Source organism: Notolepis coatsorum (assembly GCF_963971535.1).
Source record: "Notolepis coatsorum genome assembly, chromosome: 14".
NCBI classification, from domain to species: domain Eukaryota; kingdom Metazoa; phylum Chordata; class Actinopteri; order Aulopiformes; family Paralepididae; genus Notolepis; species Notolepis coatsorum.
In genome coordinates this window covers 75479977-75504820 of record NC_140178.1, presented here as the reverse complement: position 1 = coordinate 75504820, position 24844 = coordinate 75479977, and the positions used below count along the sequence as shown (strand labels likewise).

General features: G+C 43.1%; 1 protein-coding gene across 2 annotated transcripts in view; it reads right to left on the bottom strand.

The window, feature by feature from the left end:
* The window catches only part of baiap2l1b (BAR/IMD domain containing adaptor protein 2 like 1b), a 174891-nt gene that overhangs the window by 54077 nt on the left and 95970 nt on the right, over positions 1–24844 (bottom strand). For both annotated transcript variants that reach the window (XM_084328525.1, XM_084328526.1), the window contains 4 exons: positions 13392–13544; positions 10408–10563; positions 7001–7151; positions 2696–2915 (listed from right to left, as the gene is read on the bottom strand). In XM_084328525.1, coding sequence (XP_084184651.1) covers positions 2696–2915; positions 7001–7151; positions 10408–10563; positions 13392–13544 — 680 coding nt within the window. The remainder of the gene's footprint in view (positions 1–2695; positions 2916–7000; positions 7152–10407; positions 10564–13391; positions 13545–24844) is intronic.

Genomic DNA, 24844 nt, shown 5'->3' with positions numbered 1-24844 from the left:
TTTTATATCTCTTCACCCATATCCCAGTCCTCATTAAGAAGTCGTTCTTTAAAACACTCGACCGATTAATAAGCTCCTTCCTCTGGGGCAATAAGATCCCACGGATGAGGAGATCAATACTACAACTCCCCAAAGAGCTAGGGGGACTGGCACTGCCTAACTTCCAGCACTACTACTGGTCGTGTATCATACACAAACTTTTATATTAGATGAGGGGCACGACACACAACTTAGGCCCGGTGTGGGTCGACATGAAACTCTCTTCCTCTAGATACTCTCTTCGCTCTCTGCTGTGCTCCCAACTCCCTATGTTGGTTACTGGACTCTCTGCAAACCCAATGGTGGTCGACTCCACTAAAATTTGGATTCAAATCAGGAAATTAGATTCTCCTGGATAACGGACTGTCTGATACTAACCCGTACCTCTCCTCCCCCCAAACAGCATTAAAACTTGCTTCTACTTTGTGTTGTGTGCATTTTATTAATTCCAATCTGGTGACAGCTCATAACACCCCTGAGTCTGACACAATATATATGATTGGTTGCGTGGGGTATGTCTGGGAGTGTTTGCATTCATTCCTTTATTTTGCATTTATTTTAAATTTGTTGGACCTTATGGTGTTCTTGTTTTGTTCTTGACTTATTGTTGTGTTTCATCTTGACTTGTTTAAAGAAGACGTGTCCGGCCTATGGGGACATTAACGTGTGTTGTCGGGCCTTACAAATACATTTGATTTGATTGGTTGGGGGCCCTATTAACCCATTGCTTGCCAATGACTTGTTAACACGTCATTCTCCGCCATGCGTAATCTGCCAATGACGCCGTAAGGCGTCTTTGAGATCAATATTTCATATTTTCGTCATGGTATTCACATTTCACCCACGGAGTCTTGGCTGGTGCTGTAGGACTCCGCTCAACTCTGCAACGCTTCAATACCGCCACCTCGTGGACGATCGACGAGTTGCCAAACCGGAAGTGGCCGGAAGTGCTTGGTCCGTCCCCTATTTTCGTCCGGCCACTCTGTGATCGTCCCGCGGCTCAATCCACACACGTGGATATGGATCTTTGCCATAACTCAATAATCAACATTATTTTGACGTGTATTAGTAATATACAACCCGGCAATGGATCGCATCGATCAACATCCCATAATAGCGATCTTTTTGCTCCACTCTCATCACCCAACGCTACGAGACTGGGGTGAGTTTCAGCGTTTTTCTTTACCATTTTCGATACAAACTGCTCTGATCAATATATCACCCATACTACATGAATCATTTAACGTCGGTCACGGAATTATAAACGACCCCCCCCCGCCTCCGTTCATCCGCGCATGATGAGTCATAATGTCTAGGACCGTGTACAGTTGAAATTTTTAATCTGGCGTTGATCGGTATCAAACTGCATTTGATGGTCTAATATATGCATTTATGGCTATATCGCACGTTCTATGAAATACTGCAGAAAGCGATAAAAACATATTTATACTCTAGACCGTATTTTTGTATGAATGTGTGAATGAAAAAGTAAAACGTTCCTACATCCTGAACGATAGATAATTGATGTTGAATGGGCCATAGTAATGTCAATTTAGCAATACAATTTAAAAAGTTATAGCCCTGCAAAGAAGGTGAACATCTCCATAGACAAATAGAGCTGGCAGAGGATGGTTTAGGATGGGTACAATGCCCGGCGGAGAATGGGTTAACTGTCTAATGCCTACATAGACAAAGGTTCACCTGGACATAGTGTTATATATTTGCCAATTCTGAGCTTATTATACCTTTTATGATTTAGGGGAATCTACCCTTTATTTCTGGTGTTTTGTTGAATAACTCGTTTAAATAAATAGTTTACCAGGGAATTGGTAAATATTGTTTTTTCAACATGGAAAGTTATATTTAGGTGTTTTGAACCTCCATGTGAAATTTGGTGCAAATACACTTTTTCCTCAGTGAGTGACAGCCATTTATTTGGATATTGTTCTGGGCGGTTTTTTTGTAGACAATGTGTAATTGCCTTCATATTTTGACCAATATCTACCTGCAATTGACCCCCCACCCCGCGCACACACACACACAAGGTCCCTCCGTCATATAGCTCTCTCCTCTTCTGTTGTGGGCTCCTATCAATGTCCCTCTCTGCATTGTATCCAAATAGCATAGTTACACACGTGAATCATCAACAGGTGATTTTCATTCAAGCTGTACAATAAATAATATAGTTGTCAGACCACTTCAAACATCAAATTCTTCACTATGTTTCTCATCATCAGTATGAGTATAGAGAAACACATTTTCCATTGGTTCTCCCAGCCCACCTGACCATGTCTACCAGTTCCATTGGCAATAGGCTAAAAGCTCAGTGATATAGATAGATAGCGGATTAGATGCAGTCTCCATTCGGAAGACAAAACGACCGATCTAGATATTTCAAAATTATATGCCTTACCATATAAGATATATATATATATATAGATAGATACATTTTAAAATGTTGTCGGACCGATTCAGACACAATTTAAAGTGGCAAATGGTTCCAAAGATATTTAATGTTTTGCAAAATACGTCTAGTGTTGCGAGGGTGCGACACTCGGCTCTAGGAGGTTAAGGAAGGTGGGGGCCCCCCGAGCACTGCGTCTAACCTGCCTAGTGGGCAGGACGGCCCTGCATCCACTCCGCATGTTCCACTCACTTCTTGCTCTTCTCCAGCTCTCCGTACATCCAGCCGTCCCTCTCGTCGGGGATGAGGAGGACGATGATGTCGCCCTCGTCGAAGCTGAGCAGCGTGTCGTTGGTGCCTGCCGCGTGGGGGAAGACGGTGCGCACGCGGGGCCTCTTCACCATGTTGTTGAGACCAGTGGCGACAGACACGGACCGGGGCAGGCTGCCCTCCTCACTGCTGCCCCCGTAGTCTGGGAGGAGGGAGGACGGGAGGAGGGAGTTAATACATGAGGACCTGGGCGAGTCTTCTTTAAAGGCAGCCCAAGAGCCCTTCCGCGTTTCTCTGATTGGCCGCGACGCCCATGTGACCGCGGCAGCGCGAGAGAGTGGCAGTGCGGAAATAGGCTGCATTCTATTGCCATGCTCTGCGAAAAACTCTAACCTTAACCAACTCCGAAACAATGCCTAAACTTAACCCTAACCTTAACCAACTCCGAAACAATGCCTAAACTTAACCCTAACCAACTCCGAAACAATGCCTAAACTTAACCCTAACCTTAACCAACTCCGAAACAATGCCTAAACTTAACCCTAACCTTAACCAACTCCGAAACAATGCCTAAACTTAACCCTAACCTTAACCAACTCCGAAACAATGCCTAAACTTAACCGGCGAAATAATGCAGGTTAAAAAAAAAAAATAATAAAAAATAATTGAAGGGATTCGAACTTGTCACCAACGCACCGCAGGTTCCACAGCAAGGCGGCGAGCAAGTTGAGCTAACCGTCGATGTTAAAAGAGGGGGGATTACGGCTGCATAATGCCGCGGCAGAGCTCCGCGGCAGACGCGCGGCGGCGTTGTCACGTGGGGCGTCGCGGCCAATCAGAGAAACGCGGAAGGACTCTTGGGCTGCCTTTAAAGAAGAGGCGACCTGGGCAGGCTGCCCTCCTCACTGCTGCCCCCGTAGTCTGGGAGGAGGGAGGTAATGCATGGACAAATGATCAGAAGATAGTGTAGATAGAACACATGGCTGGGGAACACAGCAACATGTATTGGTTCTATAGACCTGTTCACTGTTTACAAACCTACCGTGTTCGAGCTAATCAACAATACCAACTGAGTCACGTGACTAAGTTACCCCGGACATGCGCGAGCTGGTGCGCTAAAAGAATACGACGGGGCTCTATGGAGAAACCATGACACTCCCCTGACTAAAAGTTGTTTCAAATGAAAACGGCTGGATGTCATTCAGCCAAATCAGCATGGCTGAGAGTGTGAGTCTTTCACCTTTTAGACATCTAGCTTTGGCATGGATTGATTGTTTAGAGCGCTAGCATGGCTAACAAATGCAAATATATTGTAGTCTGCCCCGTTGTTCTGACCAGGATTACATTCCTTTCTGCCCCGGTGATGAGCACGCACACAGAGTTAACGGAACCTAGACCAATCTCAGTCACTCTTATTGTCTGGGACCAAATTTGGTCACGCCCCATTTTGCGCGACATCCAGGCTTTTTTTTTCGTCAGTGTTTGGGAATTTCATGTCGACAGGTAGATGAAGTGAAATTATACTTATTTTAGAATATATATATCAAATTTCATGAGTATTCATCTATATTTAGTCATCTAAAGACTATTAGATATGAACCTATGTACCAGTAAAAAGGGGGAATCTCTAGAATGTGTTTTGGGCGACGGTGTTTACGGAAGTGCGGGTCTCAAGTTGACGTTATACTATAACTTACACAACACTTTCTGTTGTCAGTAGATGGCAACATTGGTTTAAAATTAAAAGGTGAAAATGTGAAAACTACAAAATTAATACAATTCCCAAGACCTTTAGCACAGGTCACAGGTCACTGGGACGCGTCTATTCTTTGACGCGATCTGAACAGCGTTAAACTATTAATGGGACCGGAGTACAGTGATCGAGAATGGTCACCCAATTATCTTAACAAAAGTGCATCATTAGCATTATGTTTGTTGTCTAAACGGGAACATAATGGTACAATTTAAGATTAGAATGTTATCCGCATATAAAGGGAAATAAAACATTGTTAATTTGTAAGAAACCTCAATGAAAACAGCGCAGGGTAAGTTATATTCGCTATCGTTATGAAAATGTGATAGAATCCTATAAAAATTTGGACGCATTTGGTCACTGTGACGTTAAATGTGTTAGTGTATTGTGGAGTTTTATTGAATTTTTTATTGTCAAACACAATTTCTCTAAATTCAAGTTCAACTCATTAACATATTCAGTTTCAACAAATTAACTAAATACACAAAATAGAAAGTTAATATTAAAGGCCCACTTGCAGGTTAAACCCTACTCTTCAATTATGGGTAGTTTACATCATTGGTATCTAATTTCATTATTTATTTTCTTCCATTTGACGCTGGAAATTCCACTCAGAAAGGGTTAAAAATGTCCACGCACGAATAACATGTATGGAGCCAGAGTTTTGACGAGTGCAGAAAGCTATTTCCTTGATCCAAATGGACGCCTTACAAGACGAAAATGGGTTTAATCGTCGGAGAGACTTTGATGGACCAGCTAGAACTGCATTTTTGGTTGAAACAAGGTAGTTATAAGGTTTTTAATGTCGTAAAAAAAGAACTACATGTACCACTAGGCAGCCTGTTGTTCAGTACAGCAGCGCTATTGGTCTGTTCGCCTTATCCCCATCATGGGTCATAGTACCAAGCTGGCTATATGGCTCTGGCTAACGTTAGCATTATGTCTACTGTCGTGAACCATTTTAAATCGGGGCATGTAGAAGAGTTTCGGGAACATATAAAATTTGCAGGTCCTCTTCTCAGACCTGTGGGGCAAAGCACTGCACGCATCATGCCGGCTAGCAAGCTACACGTCACGGCATGTTGATACGATAGTAGCCCCTTTCATGACTGATGCACTCGGTCACGAAACGGGCTACCACGATAGCTAACTAACGTTAACGTTACAAGCTCAAACACCTTATAACTACTACTACTGTCGTGTCCATAAGTTCCCTGGCAGAATACTTTGTTTGTGAGGACAAAGGTATACAAAGAGGAGAGAACCATTTTAAATCGGGGCATGTTAGGAGTTTCGAGAATGCTGGCTAGCTAGCTAGCTAGCTACTAACGTTATATACACAATATGTACAACGACACAATGATTTACATTAGTATTTAAAAATATGGTAACGTGGTTGTGGCTTTTACAAATAGTGGTTAGCTTTAGAGATAAATGGCTATGATCACGGCGCAATAGTGTTAGGTGAAACAGATACTAGCTCCTCGGCTAGTAGTAACAAGAAGGCTCTCTGCTTCCTGCCACTACCTGCCTGTGATTCTCATCGCCCCCTGCTGCCCTGTACCTTGTGTGACGTCATCATTAAGATGACACGCGCACCCTATAAAACATGGATTAAAATATGCACGTGCGTGGTGGTTGTGGTTGGGCGGACAAAATGTTTGATAAAAACGCTAATACTGGGTAAATTTCGATAATTTTTTCCCCCCTCTTCATGAAAGTCACTGTTGGCCTAGTCACATTGTTTATTGAACAAAAATACAACCTGCAAGTGGGCCTTTAAGTCACATTTCACACACAAAAAAATCGGAAATCATTTAGAATGTATTTTAGAACTTCCTGGTCGACTGGATTATCTAACGAGATTTACTTTCTATTCCTACACAGATATCGTCATATACCATTTATCAAGGAAAGATTTTATTTATTTCCAGCACCACGCCCATATCACCCAACATACAATGGTGTTTCCCCCTAAAGTGTTCTTGGCAGGGTGGAAAGGCCTATGCAACCATGTCATAACTATTGAAACCACTGCAAATGTAATTCTTGTAGGCAGGATGCTGTTCCTTTATACAGTGGAGGAAATGGTTTATTCAACAGTAGGGAAGAGACTGATATACAATGTGTACAGTACACAAATGATTCACATGTAATCATGAATACATTTTCAAACACTGCACCAATACACACCCACTAGTGTTGAAGAGCTGACCCCGGAAGACTAACCTCCTCGACCCCTGAAGTCTCAAGAGTTGTGGTCGACTCAATGACTCGAAACGTAATAGAATGCACTGGCAAGTCCATGGCTGATCTGGCCAAAATAATTGTTTCCAGGGGCTTAGATGTCACAGCAATTAGGTTTTGGACGGATGGAGGGCCTTTTGTAAGACCAGAGCAGCTCAACATGCACTTCAAACGCTGGAGTCGAGGGGTGAACTCTGCCTAACTCTCGTGGTAGGAATTGCAGAAACCCTGGAATCCTGCACACACACATGGCAGGATAATAAACTAAATCCCAAGTTGGTCAGTACCTGAATGTCTGTCTATGTTGTTGTTGGTCGTGGTGATGGTTTTAGTAGTTGTATTGTTCTCCTGGGTGAACATGTTGGCCAGAGGGCTGGTCTGGGCCTTCAGAGAGGGGGCCGGGGGATGAACCGTCAACTCACGTGGCCCGGAGATGTTCTGCCAACGAGAATATCGACAGAAAAGTTAGCCTGCGTGGTTTGCAACACTATAGGTGCAAATTATATTACTGTATTATAATAGCTGCAGGGCAGGGTTCTAACAGGAGCTCAGGGCAAAATGCCCTCGTAATGAATCATAAAATTATGTCCTCAAAGATCAGTTAAGGGGGGCAACATATACCCTTAGATTTCATACATTTTGTTCATGTCACGAAAAACGAAAACATTCACTGTTGAAAATCACATTCACTTGAGTTTTAATGGTTTATTAACTGGTTCCCGGCCAACCACCCAACGGTAGAGGGTCGCAAGGTTGTTTTTGCTTTTATTCCATTTTAATAACCTACTCAATGTCACCGAGCGGCACTGCAGATTTAACCTACTCTTGGAATTCTGAAAAGTGCATTACCGGCCAGATCCTCGTAGGGGCGCTGTCTCGATAATGCAGTGTTCCCTGTGGCAGAACGGTGGTTTATTTTTTTTGACTTTCAATGGAGTTTCCTGTTAGCTGGAATCTATACGTGTAGCCTGTAGCTTGGAATACCTTTTGTGACGCCGAATTCACTATGCAGTAAAGGAATATATCATCAGCCAATGGACAAATCGATCTACCAGATGGCCAAACTGGGAAATCCTTTTGGGGATCCAACCGGCCCATGGTAAGATCTTTTTCACGTAAATTACATGCTGATCAGGCCTTGTTATCATACTCAACCAGCCGATCAGCGAATGTGGCTATTGAGGCTAACGCCGTTATTGGTAATCAATAATCAGAAACGAAGTCCCCCGCCCCCCCCTTTCATGCATTCATGGTGGACCATGAATACCAACAATATGCATTTTGAGTTTTAGCTCTAGCTTCTGTAGTGCCGAAACGCCGTTCGATTTAATGTTATTAGCTTAGCGCCCTGTATCGCGCCTTCCAGGAAATATACTAGACCAAATCCCATATAACGCTTATATTCAAGACGCTATAAAATGGAAACGTATTGATGAAAAAATTATTTTTTTAAGCCATTTTGAAGGGACGGTTTATGGTCTCAATTGACAATGAGAATGGACAGATAGCAATACTATATAAAGTATAGATTTAGCTCTACAAACAGCCTCACGCACAATGCAAGTCTGTTTTGAAATGCTGGCCTTATAGAGTGAGATTAGACGGCCACCAATGGCCGGGAATGTGTTAATCCTGTGTGATCAAACACTGAGGAGTCCCTCCCAGGGCTTGAGCTTAACTCATTCACGGCCAATCACAACTATAATCGGGTTATCTCGCCAACCATTGAGCGCCAAAACCAGAGTATAGTCTGGTTTTCGATAGTTTATAGTTTTTTCTTTTATTAAATTTTTTTTATTCTATACAGTCTCACGGACCTCGGTGTTACCATTGGAACTCATCCTGAGACCCCGAGAGTGCAATACCGGCCGAATCCTGCTAGGTGGCAGTATCGCCTACCCTTTGAAACCTTATTTCACACTGTGTGTTACATTGTATATGGTCCGGGCGGAGAATTTAGACCAAGCCAAGTGAATCGCTTCATCCGAGCACTTTGAAACGCGTTCAGCACACTTGAGGCATATCTTGTGCCACTTCATGTCAGGGACCCGATGGACATCAATACTGGAAATCGCGATCAGACAATTGGAATATTCTTTTTGGGATACCTCCTAGTAAGGACTATATGACATCAATCCTACTTTGATCCAACAATGATTTCACATCGATCGCAACAATCATATGTAACGTACTCCAAAACGTATGCCGTTGCTGATGATCAGAGCATAACAAAATTACCCCCCCCCCGCCCTTTGATGCATACCTATTATATACCTTTGATTTGGAAATAGTAACGTGTCCAGGCGAGCAACGTGAACGCCTTTAGCTAAATTCATATAGTGCTCCATAACGCAGCTTCCAGGAATTAGCCAGGATCACTCTGAAACTATACAATAATCACCACGGGATAACACGCGAACGTATACATGAAAAAATTTACTATTTTTTACATGTTGGACAAGAGATAGTGACTGTCAAATGAGCCATAGTATTGTGTCCATAGCTATAATATAGAATATAGATATAGCCCTGCAAACATCGTGACGCACAGTGAAAATCCCTATCTTTTAAAGCGTGGCCCATTGACTACAAGGATGGATAAAACGGCTGGCGCTGAAAGTGTTAAAGGACCTTACCAGTCTAATTTTGACCTTGCCTTTACCGGAGATTGCCCCCGTCTTTAAAAACGATTGTGTTTGTACAGTAAGTGTATACGGTGTGCGTTTTAGCTGATATCAGCTTACCTTACTAAACGCCATTCAAATGGCCATTGCTATTGAAAAGGGGTGGGAAATACTTGAAAGTTGTTTGAAAGACACCATACAGTAAGTAACTCAGACTTTCACTACAGTCTATTAGAAGTACTGCACGGTAAACTTCCACATTCAGTTTGGTGCGCTTGTTATTAAACCCCGGGTGATCCTGGTTACTGCAAGAATTTGAACAGCTTGTAGTAGTAATAGTAATAGTAATACAGTAACATTAGCGAAAATAAATGAAAGGTAGGCTGAGATCTACCAAAACATACTGTACACTGTATACACCTATGTGTTAAAGACGGACATTCTCTGGTAATGGCAGGAAGTAAGTATGGCAAGGTCATAATAGAGGATTCTGATTATATTTACATTTAGTCATTTAGCTGACGCTTTTATCCAAAGCGACTTACAAGTTCTGTACGACAGGTCATCAGGAAGGATACAACTCTATCAGCTGAGTAACAATATTCATCAAAGTGTTGCGTGTTACAGTGTAGGTTAGTTTATTAGGACAAGTGCATGACAGTAAGGTTAGTTAGGGTTCAAATTTTAGGGTTATAATGTTTTTAGATCATTAATATTTTTTTAATGACAATGATGTTTAATAACATTTTTCATCATAACATTTCAGTGCCCCTGAAATGCAAAACAATGCCCCAGAAAATCAATTAAAGGGGTCAAAAAATGTATACAAAAAGTGTAACCCTGCTGCATGGATATAGTATTCAGATCAGCTTCCTTGAATGCAAAATACATTGAGTGGCTTTTTTTTTGTTGGATAACAGAGTTATGAAGAGAATCTAGCAAGGATGCAGATAAGGAAAGGAACCATATGGAACACGTCCGTCCTCATCACCACAAACACCAGGACATAAAGGAGCATCATTCTAGGCATGAAACCTATCATTATCTCCGCCCCTCCCCGTGTGTCATACCACGCTGTGTCGTGAGGGTGAGGGCGAGGGCTGTGGCGTCATGGAGACGGGCGTGCGGAGACCCTCCATCATGGTCAAGATGCTCTCGGGCACGTTGGTGGCGTCGCTGCACTGGTCCTGCCAGCTGGGCAGCTTGGTCGACAGCATGTCTCTGGCCTGGTGCAGGGCAAACAAACAAAGGCAACGTGACAAATAAACAATGTGATTAAGTAAAACACAATAAGTTATCAACCAAATAATGAGTAAACAATTGTACTACTGTACTATAGGGGCTCGGAGGGGTGTGGAGTTGTGTCTGGATGACGAATGTGACGTTGTAGCTAGGGCTGGGCCATATGACTTGGATCCAACCAACAGAACACCGTGGTTACCGTGGTTACCAAGGTGCTTGTTCTAAGCACTTGATAATAACATCAGTTTGCATGTCAGGGGGATGTAACTCAATGAACTACCATATGTCCAAAACTCTGCCACCCGCATGCTCACCTCCATCCACTGACCACATCACCCCTGTCCTCCACCACCTCCACCATCTGACCACATCACTCCTGTCCTCCACCACCTCCACCCTCTGACCACATCACTCCTGTCCTCCACCACCTCCACCCTCTGACCACATCACTCCTGTCCTCCACCACCTCCACCCTCTGACCACATCACTCCTGTCCTACACCACCTCCACCCTCTGACCACATCACTCCTGTCCTCCACCACCTCCAACCTCTGACCACATCACTCCTGTCCTCCACCACCTCCAACCTCTGACCACATCACTCCTGTCCTCCACCACCTCCACCCTCTGACCACATCACTCCTGTCCTCCACCCTCTGACCACATCACTCCTGTCCTCCACCCTCTGACCACATCACTCCTGTCCTCAACCACCTCCACCCTCTGACCACATCACCCCTGTCCTCCACCCTCTGACCACATCACCCCTGTCCTCCACCACCTCCACCCTCTGACCACATCACCCCTGTCCTCCACCCTCTGACCACATCACCCCTGTCCTCCACCACCTCCACCCTCTGACCACATCACCCCTGTCCTCTGCAACCTTCACTGGCTCCCAATAAAATACCGGGTACACTTCTACTGCTCATCACATTCAAAGCCCTCAACAACCTGCCACCCCTCCCTAACTCTCCGACCTCCTCCATCACCACACCCCTAACTCTCCGACCTCCTCCATCGCCACACCCCTAACTCTCCGACCTCCTCCATCACCACACCCCTAACTCTCCGACCTCCTCCATCGCCACACCCCTAACTCTCCGACCTCCTCCATCGCCACACCCCTAACTCTCCGACCTCCTCCATCGCCACACCCCTAACTCTCTGACCTCCTCCATCGCCACACCCCTAACTCTCTGACCTCCTCCATCGCCACACCCCTAACTCTCTGACCTCCTCCATCGCCACACCCCTACCTCTCCTACCGCCTCTATCGCCACAACCCTACTGTACCCGTCGCCTCAGGTCTGCTAATGCCAACCTAACAACTCCCATCAAGACCCGGCTCTGGACCTTTTTTTTTGCTACTTCTGCTCTGGAATGCCCTCCCCAGCCACATCCGTAATGCCAACACCCTACTGTCCTTTAAAACAGCCCTCAAAACCCACCTTTTCACTCTTGCTTTCGACCATTATTTGTTCTGTCTTTTGTTGCTTACATTGTAAAGCGTCTTTGAGCACTGTACAAAATTATAATTTTTTTTACATTTTTGTAATCCATGTGAACTTGGCAGGGTTGCAGATCGCAGCTCGATATTGCAGCTTGATATCCTACCATTACAGAAACTAAATTCCACCCCCATCTCTTGGACCTGACTGGAAGCACACGTGGAAACTAAGAAGTGTGAGAAGTAAAAGTCTGAGGATCAGATTGCCTTTACTTTGGATATCAGTGTGGTCCTGATGAGTGTTCATGTCTGGCCATCACACATTCCTGACATGCTCAAGGTGCCTTGCATGTCAGCCAGAGAGGTACAGGCCTAAGTAAGATGCCTTGAAGGGTAGGTACGGTATTCCGTAGTATTCATGTCTACATGATGGTACAACAATAAAGTCGGGTTCACAGTATTGCGCTTAATTAGGAGAAATAGTTCCAATTTGGGTCAAGGTTATCACTGCTGTCAGGTGAAAACATTTTTTTTGTATCTCAAAAAGGGTTGACTTTTCAGGTATACAAGAAAAACAAACTAATTTTCATTATCTTTTTCCCCCCTCCTTTTTTCCGATTTTTCTCCCATCCCACTGTTAGTCGTTATGCCAATTCCCAACCCCCTTCCTGGTTGTTGCGCACTCCCCCCTACTGTTGGTCCGGGAGGCCGGAGACTGTCACATGCTTTCCTCCGACGCATGTGCAGCCAGCTGGCAGCCAGCCTGGCAGCGCAGATTCTCACCGGGAGAGTGTAACGTGTGGAAGGACACACTACCTCCCTCCAGATCCTACCCTCGCTGTGCAGGCGCCCCGACCGAACTGTAGGGGTCGCTGTCCACAACGCCCAGGACCCACCCATTAGCTTTCCCACCCCTAACACTGCCAATTGTGTTTGTGTGAACGACCAGCTAAGCTGATAGCAACGCCGAGAGCTGGATTCGAACCCAGCATCTCCAGTATTGATGGCGAGCGCCTTGCCCACTACACCACCTAGCCGCCCAACAAACTAATTTTCAGATATCACATCCATGTATTTATGAAATTCTACATTTGGTTTTGAATGGGTTTCAAGGTCACAAACTTTAGTCACAACATAGAGAACCACACAAACGTTCAAGTCTAGTAGAAACCATCAAAATCACCAAAATTGGAGATACTAGGTTTTCAACCAACAGCAGCGCTACCGGTATGTGAAATGGACCTGCATGTTTACAGCTGGATCCCAATTAAATCAGTAGGTCCAGGTGTGTGTGTGTGTGTGTGTGTGTGTGTGTGTGTGTGTGTGTGTGTGTGTGTGTGTGTGTGTGTGTGTGTTCTGCACCTTGTCGTGGAAGGCAGCAAACTGGTAGGAGAAGGTGCAATGCTTGTCCACCAGGAAACAGAAGCGTCTCTTCTCCTCCAGGAGAGCGTCCCTGCAGCCGTCTGCTATGAACCTCTGCATGTCCACCTGACGGCTAGTCAGCGTCTCCAGACACTGGGGGGACCAACAGAACACACATTTTAGATGCTTTATTTATGTCCACATAAATACAGAGTACGTTAAGGACATAAACACTAACAGTGCAATTAGCTCATTGGGAGTCATTCAATTACATTTGTGACTGTGCAGCATTCACCGTACACATACAATATTGACACAGGAGAGTGCTGGGCCAACCCGTATCCACCACTACATCTGGGATCCAGGAGATGGCGCCACAGGAGACGATCTTCCACGCCGGCAATGGGTTCTGCTGAACCGTTTAAGATCTGGGGTTGGTCGCTTTAAAGCATCATTAAAGAAGTGGGGCCTGGCAGACAGCGCTGCATGTGAGTGTGGAGACCCTGAGCAGACTGTTGACCACATCCTGACCATCTGCCCCCTATACAAACCACCCTCGGAAGCCAGCCTCTTTGATGTGGGGCCAGAGTTAAGGGCATGGCTACAAGATATGGAGTTGGACCTCTGACGTTACACGAAAGAAGAAGAAGGGTACAAAAAGTCTCCAAATAGAGCGGCTACCAATAATAGCAGATATAGAGCAGTACCTTGCTAACTGTTTAGCCTCTTGGAGATGTGGGCACACACACACACACACACTGTTAGTTAATTTAGATGTACATACTGTTACAGCAGTGTGTAGAATATCAATGTGGGCTCAATGTGATGTAGTTCCTGCCTAACCTGACGTGTTACTGGGTCTTCACTCGTGATAAAGGAGAGAAGAGGAAAGTATGTGCGTGGCGGACAATAAAATCATACAGTCACTTAGACAACGAGCGCCGTAGGCAGTTGGAAATCAAGAAAAAGTAGAAAAGACACAGAGAAATAGGGTAGGAATAAGGGGAGCTGCTAGGACACGTCTGGTCTGAACCATGATGTTCTGACCTCAAGTCAATGAAGCCCATTGGTTTAGAATCAGCTTATAATAAAGGATTTTATTTAAAAAAGAAAAATTATTTGAAGTCTTTATTCGGCATGCAACGACACACTTGCGATGGGCGGCACACACACACAGGAACACATACATGCATGCATTGATTTTTGGGTCGCCGATGCGATTGAGTCTTTGCGCTTGACCCATCCCGTCGTCCTTCCCCCCAAGAGCAGCCGGGAGCAGCTTAGTATAGGTGATGAGCTGAACAAAGTAGTGCTGGTCTGTGACAATACCATAAAGACACCAATACACACACACACAACACACAGTACACACACAAAAAACTATGGACTGAAACAAACATGAATGCATGTATACCTATTTGTAAGTCAGCGGCGCACATTGACACATACAACAGGTATACACACACAAGCATGCACAGGTATACACACTGACATTCATACAAACATGTTCATAAACACACACACACACACCAGTAGTAGCAGAAGAACCCAAAGGCCAGTTATTACGGCAACACCGGGAATCCCAACTCCATATCCCTAATCTCTATCTAGCAAGAATCCCAACTCCACATTCCTAATCTGTCTGCCAGGAATTCTAACTCCATATTCCTAATCTCTGCCTGGCAGGAATCCTAACTCCATATCCCTAATCTCTATCGAGCAAGAATCCCAACTCCACATTCCTAATCTCTGTTTGGCAGGGATCCTAACTCCACATCCATAAACTCTGTCTACCAGGAATCCTAACTCCATGGCCCTAATCTCTGTTTGCCAGGCCCAGGGGGGGGGGGGGGGGGGGGGGGGCTCAGGACATAGGCCGACTGACTTGTCTTTTTGTTTTGTGTTTATTTAGTGAATGGATGGGAGAGGGCACATCAGTGGTAGCATTGACGTGTGGTCTTATCTTTAATGGCAGGCTAGGGCAATGAAAGGTCAGGGATCCTAGGAAGGGTCTTGGAGCAGTGTGTGTGTGTGTGTGTGTGTGTGGGGGGGGGGGGGGGGGGGCTCGAGATGGATGGTCTCTCTAAGAGAGGGACCAAGCAGTTCGCAAGGTATTGTTCAGCATCTGCGGTTATTGGTAGCTGCTCAGTATGGAGGAAACGCTGCTATTTGTATCCATGAAGTGTTTCGTTTTTTGTTTACTGTGTGTCATCGTGTGTGTTATTATCCTGTTTGTGTGCAACAATATGGTTTAGCCAGTCAGGCACTTCTGTAACTAACTGTCTCTCAATATATGATTGCATTATTAGTGTTTATGTCATTAACCTCTTCAGCCCGGATTAATAAAGGGAAGATGATTAAACAGAAGGTTTTGTAGATACAGTACTGAATTCTCCCATCCGGACCAATGCAATTTGAAATATATAGAATAGCATGCTTATAAATTACCGTATTATAGCCAATTCACACATTTATGGATTGTGCCAAATCTTATATTTCAAATGGCAGAGTTCAATTTGGATTTAGTATCACCAGGCGTGCATAAGAACAGATAATAAAATCTACTGTAAATACAGTCTCTTTTTAATTTTTATCAGGGTGCAACCGTTTTGAAACTAATTTCAAATCTAATTGTTGCTACATACTAAAAATAGGGAAGAGAAATTAACTGCACTTCAATATTTAAGCATTACATCACGCGCAGGAGTGTGTTATGAGAATTAGAGCATGCCTAGGGGTGGTCGTTAGACCCCCCTAGGCATGCTCTAATTCTCATAACACATGACTACAAGTGGTGTAATGTCTTTTATACAATTGCCGAATTCATCCAACCGTATTGCTATACAATAAACACACATTAATTGAAGATTTATTCACAAAACCATCCGCAGAAAAAGTAGGTCCAAAAAAAAGAAGAGAAGTTGCCTCCATGTGTAGAAGCAGCTCGGAAGTGCGCCGTTTCAAAGCATGCCATCTAAGAATGAAGTGAGCGGTTGTTATTGGATTGATTGATTGATTGAACATTTTATTACAGATAGACAGTGCTACATCTTTATACAATTGCCGAATTGTATAATCATCCAACCTTATTGCTATACAATAAACACACATTAATTGAAGCATAATGGAGATTTATTCACAAAACCATCCGCAGAAAAAGTAGGTTCAAGGGAGGCAACTTCTCTCTTCTTTTTTTTTAACCTACTTTCTATAGAAGCAGCTCAGAGGTGCGCTGTTTCATAGCATGCCATCTAAGAATGAAGTGAGCGGTTGTTATTAGATTGATTGATTGAACATTTTATTAATGTCCGCCTTGTGCTTCGAAGTGGTTATGCTTTGGCCCTCTTTCGAAGTGGGTTATGCTTAGAGTTTGGAATCAGGGCTGGTGATCTATCACCCTGCTCTAAAGATAAACTCTAAGCATAACCCACTTCGAAAGAGGGCCAAAGCATAACCACTTCGAAGCAATAGGTTGCTTCAAAGCATGCCGTCTAACAGTGAAGTGAGCGGTTGTTATTGGTTTGATTGATTGAAAATTGTATTAACAGTGAAATGAGAGTGTCCTTTTGAAGGAGAGGGAGGTTCTATAATGAATGGCATCTAACAACACACTTCGCACAATTTATATTTTGTTTCACAATGAGTCATGACCAACCAATTACATAATCCAACATTGTGTAAGCAACTAACACATTCCGTGTGACAATCGTTTTTGAATGAGTCGTTATGACGTTATCAATACATTCATTCATAAAGATTATTGTCCGCCATCTTGGTTTCATTCCTAAAACCACGAACGGCGGAGTGATTGTAATTCGGTTGTGGGCGGGTTCTGGGATCATGTGGAGTGTGTTTCAGCCACTACACGACCAAGGTACCCATGTACATGTCAAAATACTTCCCAAAGGTCAGTGAATACCATGATCACAACACCAGAGGGAGCTCCACAAATCGTGTTAAACCCAGATTCGGCTCAAACAAGGGACTAAACACATTTCGCAATTATGCCACATCAATGTGGAACACCCTACCCAAAGCTGTAAAGGAATGTGAATCACTACCCACTTTCAAAAACACTCTCAAAGAACACCTACGGGAGACTGCATTTTGAAACTGGCCCCTACAAATGTCCTAACCCAGTTGTACAGTAAATGACCAAGTATGGCTTTGTCAGTATTCCAATGTACAGTGTACAGTGTCCCCCCCCTACCCAACCCCCCACCTACCCAACCTCCTCCAATGTACAGTTTCTACGTCAAATGTATATACCTTTTTCTGGACACTTTTTGTATCACAAACAGTACTGTATTTGCAAATCTGGTATGTCATAAATGTATAGATGTAGCAGTACTGTCTATCTGTATGTCGTGTGTGTCATATATGTTATGATGAATTGAAAATGGGGGACCCTGATGTAAACAAGACGAAAGTCTTTCTCTGGTCTGCATCCCCTTAACAATTGTATGTATTGAGCTGTACTGTACCCATTCTGCAATCTGTTAATAAACTTTTCAATCAATCAATCAATCAGAATCAAGAAATTTGCATGCCATTGTATAAATGTCAATAACGTTAAGTGTTGTGGTTTATTATCCCGAATAATAAGAGATATTAAAAAAATTCATACAGAAGTATGAAGCTTGAAACCCCATAGAGCTTTTGGGAAGTGTTGTTCTGAAAAATTCCAACGCTGATCAAAAGCTAGCGGTGTCCTCTACAAAATGGCCGCAAAAATAATACAATTCCCGACGTTTAAATTTTCCAAAATGGTCGCCTCTCGCGAAGTAAACAAGACCAAAACGAAAATCTATCTAATAACACTTTAACCTATTGGTAAACTAACGTACTGATGATAATATACATTATAAATGCTGTTGTGACATGGTTATGACGATACTTTTGTCAAACAGTCTGGAGAGATTGATTTATGACCGGTCCCGTCGGGTGGAAGAGGTTAACAAATGTGTGTGAGTGCACGTAAACACTTTACATAATGTCTATGGTTTTCTCTCTCTCTCTCTCTCTCTCTCTCTCTCTCTCTCTCTCTCAATGGGTGCATCAACCACATGGATGGTTACCACACAGCTCTGTTCTTAGCCAGTTAGAGTGACTTACTACAGGGGATTTATACATAGGATTGACGACAGAGTCCCTTATGTTTTCCCCCCTTTTAAAACAGAATATTGGTGGTAATGATGAAATGTTTTTTAAATGGGGGTCACATTTGAGTACGTTCCAGTGTTTGTAAATAATGTTTTTAACAACTTGAGATGAAGTACTATATTCTGAAACGAATGTGACTGTTACCAGGGGTGTCTCTTTTGTCAGATTCCAAAATGGTTTCCCTCTGTACATGTTTTGTCTTATTTCTGGCTGTGAGTACCACTGATGCCTTGTATCCCCTCTGTTCAAATCTGTTGCTCATTTCATCTGCCTTCTTTTCTAGGTCTGTAGGATCACTACAGATACGTTTAAGGCGCAGGAATTGTCCGTATGGGATATTCTCTACCATACGTCTCGGGTGATGAGTATCTGTTGGTTTCCGAAAAATAGTAGTGTTCAGGTTTCCCTCATTATCTGTTGATATCCGTAAGTCTAAGAAATCAATATGTTCTCTGCTGTGTACCATCGTGAATTTTAAAGTGTGATGTGTACCATTGATGTACTCCCTGAACTGGAATAACTCATCTTCCAAGCCAACAAACACCATGAGAATGTCATCTATGTACCTTTTCCAAAAAATTACATTTTTCAAGAGGGGCGAGGCATCTTGGTTGTGGATAAACTGGGATTCCCAGTGGCCCATAAATAGGTTGGCGTAATTAGGTGCAAATGCAGAACCCATGGCAGTACCCTGGATTTGAATGTACCATTTATCATCAAGCATAAAGTAATTGGATTTCAAAATAAAATTCGTCAAGCTGAGTAAAAAATCAGAGGAGACTTCATCATTTGTACCCAGAAAAAATAACATAGCCGCCAGGCCATCATGTGGAATATTAGTATAAAGACTCTCTACATCAAAGGATACTAAATATGCATTTTGTGGGATGGAAGTTTTTAACGACTTCAACACATCCCTAGTATCTGCAAGGTATGAAGGTAATGTCTTTACAATATCTTTGATGAAATAGTCCACAAATTGACTTAGAGGTTCTGATAAGGAATTGTTTCCTGAGACTATGGGGCGTCCTGGCGGGTTTGTAAATTTTTTATGAATTTTAGGTAATAGATAAAAAAACAGGTGTGACAGGGAATTCAACATTTAGGAACTCATATTGTTTTTTTGTGATGTTCTTACTCTTAAGTGCATCATCCAGTATCTTGTCTCTGTCTGTCATCAACTGTTCAACAGGGTTGTGAAGAAGAGACTTGTAAAACGCAGTATTGCTAAGTTGCCGTGTGGCTTCATACATGTAATCTTTAACATTTTGTATTACAATAGAGCCACCCTTATCTGCCGGCTTGATAATAATTGTCATTTTTTCTCAATTAGTTTAAAGCTCTTCTTTCAACCTCTGTTACATTTTGATGCTTGATTGTCTTGTCTGATGATTTCACAAATGTCTGGATGTCTCACTCAACTAGTTTACTGAAAGTGACCAAGGTAGGATTCAGAGTACTAGTGGGACAATAAGTTGATGATTTCTTCAATTTATTCATAGGATTAATAGATATAGTCTGATCAGTATATCAGTATCAGTATAGGTGTAACAGTCTGATATATATATATATTTTTTTTTATCCCAATTTCTCACATTACATTCACCCTGAATGTTGACGTTATCCAGGTGAAAAGTTAACTTCATTCAAGCGAGGCATTGCAATCCTTGGCATAAATCATTTGATGTATAATTAAATCAAAGGAAATGCCAGATTTTTTTTTATTTTTTTTTGTCTATCCCGATCTTCAGAAAATCACGTGATCGGCCCCGATCCCGATCACGTGATCGGATCGGGACATCCCTAGTAGGAGCGATTTTGCAATGAGGCTCATTTGCATAGAAAGGGGCACATTTTCCGCCCATATTACCTCATTTAAATACCAGCAAATAGCACGGACGGTATTTCACCCTTTGCGAGTGCTTTGTGAATAGCAAGGTTTGTTTTGGGGCTATTTGCACAGGCATAGCGTCAGAAAAAGCCATGCAATCCCTTTGTGAATTTGCCCGAGTCCCTTTTCATTCTTCCTCTCCAGTGTGACCGTAGTTATCTGACTGTAGTTCTCTGACTGTATTTCACCCTGTAGTTCACTGTAGCACCAGCATTGGACAATTCAAACCTACGTGTGACAGAGAGGAGGGTAGGATTCTTCTGAACAGGATTACGCTGTTAGCTACATGACTTGAAATATATTTGGTTATCTTGATATCTAGATGTTTTGGATTTGAATATGTAAAACGACATTTGAATATTAGTTTGTTGGATATTATCTAGATGTTCATATTGATGTCTGTGTGTCCAAATTGCTGTGATCTGTCAAAATACAGTACCCCACCCAAGCCTGGCACAGGGCCGTCATCCCTAGACACACACACACACTATTATATCTGTCACTAACAGTGATTTGATGTGGGGTGGAAGTTAGTAAGTAACAGTATATATTTATATGTACTGTGTGTGTGTGTGTGTGTGTGTGTGTGTGTGTGTGTGTGTGTGTGTGTGTGTGTGTGTGTGTGTGTGTGTGTGTGTGTGTGTGTGTGTGTGTGTGTGTGTGTGTGTGTGTGTGTGTGTGTGTGTGTGTGTGTGTGTGCCAGGCTAGGGTCGGCATTGTAAGTTGACAGCTAATGCACACACACAAAAAGAAAATGTGTTTATTTTTTCCTTTTTAAATGATCTGGCAGACAGCATGGCCGTGCTTCCTAGAATCTCTCTCAGGAAGATCACTTTCAGTTTGCGGATAATTCCTTGTCACCTATACCAATAAACAACCTGCCCACTAAAACTAAGACGGTCGGTCCGAAGTCAACCCGGTCAAAGGTAGCGGTAGACGGGCGTGATATGTGACATATCCTCTTATCTCATTCTAATCACAACAAGTAGAACATCTACACTTGGCACGCCTGGAACAGACGGTATTAACGGAGACACAATGTGCCGATCACAACCTCCATGGCCGGGTGGCGTGAATATTAAAGGCAACCAACTTGTGTTCAGCGTTTCTCTGATTGGCCACAGAGAGAGTTGTAGATTGTTTACATCAGGGTGCCACCACCCACTTCAATGACAGAGCTGCCGCGCGGCAGAGAGTTGTAAAATGTTTTACATCAGGGTGCCACCACCCACTTCAATGACAGAGCTCTCATATTTGCGAATGCATAAACTATATCTTAAATTATGGCTATGTGTCTAAGCAGCCTCCACTGATGTACAGTGACGAGTGAATCTGGTAGTTGGTTTATGACGTTACAAACGTGAAATAACATTATACATTATGCTCTGCGAAATAACGCTATACTGTAGTTAATCAGTCAGCAGCAGCCTCCACTGATGTTATGACATTACAAACACGAAATAACATTATACATTATGCTCCGCGAAATAACATTATACTGTAGTTAATCAGTCAGCAGCCTCCACTAATGTTATGACATTACAAACGCGAAATAACATTATACATTATGCTCCGCGAAATAACATTATACTGTAGTTAATCAGTCAGCAGCCTCCACTGATGTTATGACATTACAAACGCGAAATAACATTATACATTATGCTCCGCAAAATAACATTATACATTATGCTCAGCGCGCCATTCATTTCATTTGGGATCTCTGCCGCTTGCAGGGACGGCTGCCGCGTGCGGCAAAAGGGGCCGGGGGTCGTAGCCAATCAGAGAAAAGCTGAACACAAGTTGGTTGCCTTTAATATTCACGCGGCCGGCTGGGTACAATGTGTCGATCACAACCTCCCTGGCCGGGCCGGTACAATGTGCCTTCCACACCTTCGACAGGCTTCCTTTCTACACCCCGCTTGTGTTTGATTGACTAGTGGAAATAGTGGAAAAGCCTGTGTGTTTTTGTGTGTTTCTAAAGTGCATGTAGTACCGTTATGAAATGGCAGAGAGGAGCTTAGATATACTGTACTGTAATAGGAAAAGGTGTGTGCGTGCAAATGCACTTATGTCTGACTAGTCAAGTGTGTAGCAAGCAATCTAATCTTTTGCTCATATTTGCACATAAAATATATGGGTAGGCAGGTCGGTGTATTCCCTTTTCTCAGTGACAACAGTTTATTCCAGTGAGGGTGTGCCCTGGCAGTCCTCAGATGAACTCTTGAGGGTCAAAGTTATTCCAGCAGATAACACACACACACACACACACACACACACACACACACACACACACACACACACACACACACACACACACACACACACACACACACACACACACACACACACACACACACACACACACACACACACACACACACACACACACACACACACACACACACACACACACACACACACACACACACACACACACACACACACACACACAAGTTGACTGTAATGGTAATGACACAAAAAAAGCACACCTAAATCTCACATTCATATTCTCTCTCGTCTGTTTTTTATTCAGAAAATGTATGAACTCCACACTAGTCCTCTCTCCTTGCAGCGGCCCCCTCGAGCCCCTCCCCCCGCCCCCACCTCTGCCGCTCTCGACTGTTGTTTGGGTCACCTGTGTCAAGCCAACACTTTCCCATAACGTCACCCCACGCGCTTACTGTTGGTGACCATGGCCCACCGCAGAGCTGCCTGGCTGCAGCGTTTTGTGTAGCGCTACACAGGAATCATTGTCTCTCTCACAGAGATGCACCTGCAGATTAGATATCATACCCAGAGATCAGAAAGATGAGCTGGACAATTCAAATGTTTGAGTGTGAGTGAGTGAGTGAGTGAGTGAGTGAGTGAGTGAGTGAGTGAGTGAGTGAGTGAGTGAGTGAGTGAGTGAGCATGAGTGAGTGAGTGTGTGAGTGAGTGAGTGAGTGAGTGAGTGAGAGTGCGTGAGTGAGCGAGTGTGTGAGTGTGTGAGTGTGTGAGTGCGTGAGTGAGTGAGTGAGTGAGTGAGTGAGTGAGTGAGTGAGTGAGTGAGTGAGTGAGTGAGTGAGTGAGTGAGTGAGTGAGTGAGTGAGTGAGAGAGAGTGCGTGTCTTCACCATTTCAGGACTGAGGAAGTAGGTTGTATGATTCCTTTGAACAAATTAATGGGAAAAACTAGTGTGAAATGGCATTTCTGCACGCACGCGCACACACACACACACACACCTTTATCACTTTGCATCTGTCAATACTGCAGTCAGGCTGTTGCTAGGGGACAACCTAACAGCTTTATGTATGAAAGGAATAGATTTGTCACAGAGAGATAGAAATAGACTGCGATTGTACAGCTTGGGAACCTAACTTTTCCTCGGTTGATGTGAGTAGAGGATGGACTAAAGATATGCAACGAGTACAGATCCGATGTGTAGAGTAATATATTTGCCTTGAAAACGTGTTTTGTGCCCCCTCTTCAGATGAAGCCATGCACTGGGTGAGCAGTAAAAATAAAAGGATCACAGTAGGGCTGTCTTAAATACTTCGAAGCTTTGTTCGATGGGCATGGGATTCGAATATGAAAATAAAATTCGAATATAAAAAAATATATATATATATATTTTTTTCTTCAAAATCAACTCTGCCTCTCTTTGTTAATTACAACAAGCAATGCTGTTTGTTATTTAAAATGAGGTCGGACTCGGCACTGACAGATTTGTGTTCATTGTGCTGCTTTTATAAAGCCTCAAATGACGGCTTACAATATTTCATGAAAGCATGAAAGTGTTTCGTTTGTCTAAGATTTAAAAAGGTTTAAACTTTACAGCACTGACAAAATTGAACAAAGTGCTGTACAAGTCCCACAACATAAATTATTATTATTTTTTTTAAATAATTTATTATTATTATAATTTATTTCCGAAGCTTCGAATTAAAATCGAATCTCGGCCCCGAAGCTTCGAATTCCAAAAAAAGAAAATGGAAGGTCAGCCCTAGATCACAGTGACCATTACTACATTTATGCAAATACAACACATTAGAATAAATAATACATCATTAGGCCACACAGTACTTGAATCTTATACAACAGCTTAATGATGATTCCTGAAGGTTCTGTGTTACAAAGCTATAATTGGCAGGGGAGGGAACTTTTATTTTATTGCCATGGTAAAAGTCATGTATCACAATGGTACTAAGTCTGTTTACAATACCATCTGTATCATCTCATTTAAACCATGATACCGATGGTAATCATCATAAATAAAAATGAAATCTTTTTGAGGCCGTACGAACCAGACATAAGCCTAGAAAATGCCTTCAGTCAACTCGCCGTGACTGTACAGTAAATGGGAAAACTTTTACAATGTGTGGAATATTGTACACAAATTATGACCCACTCTCTCTTTGTT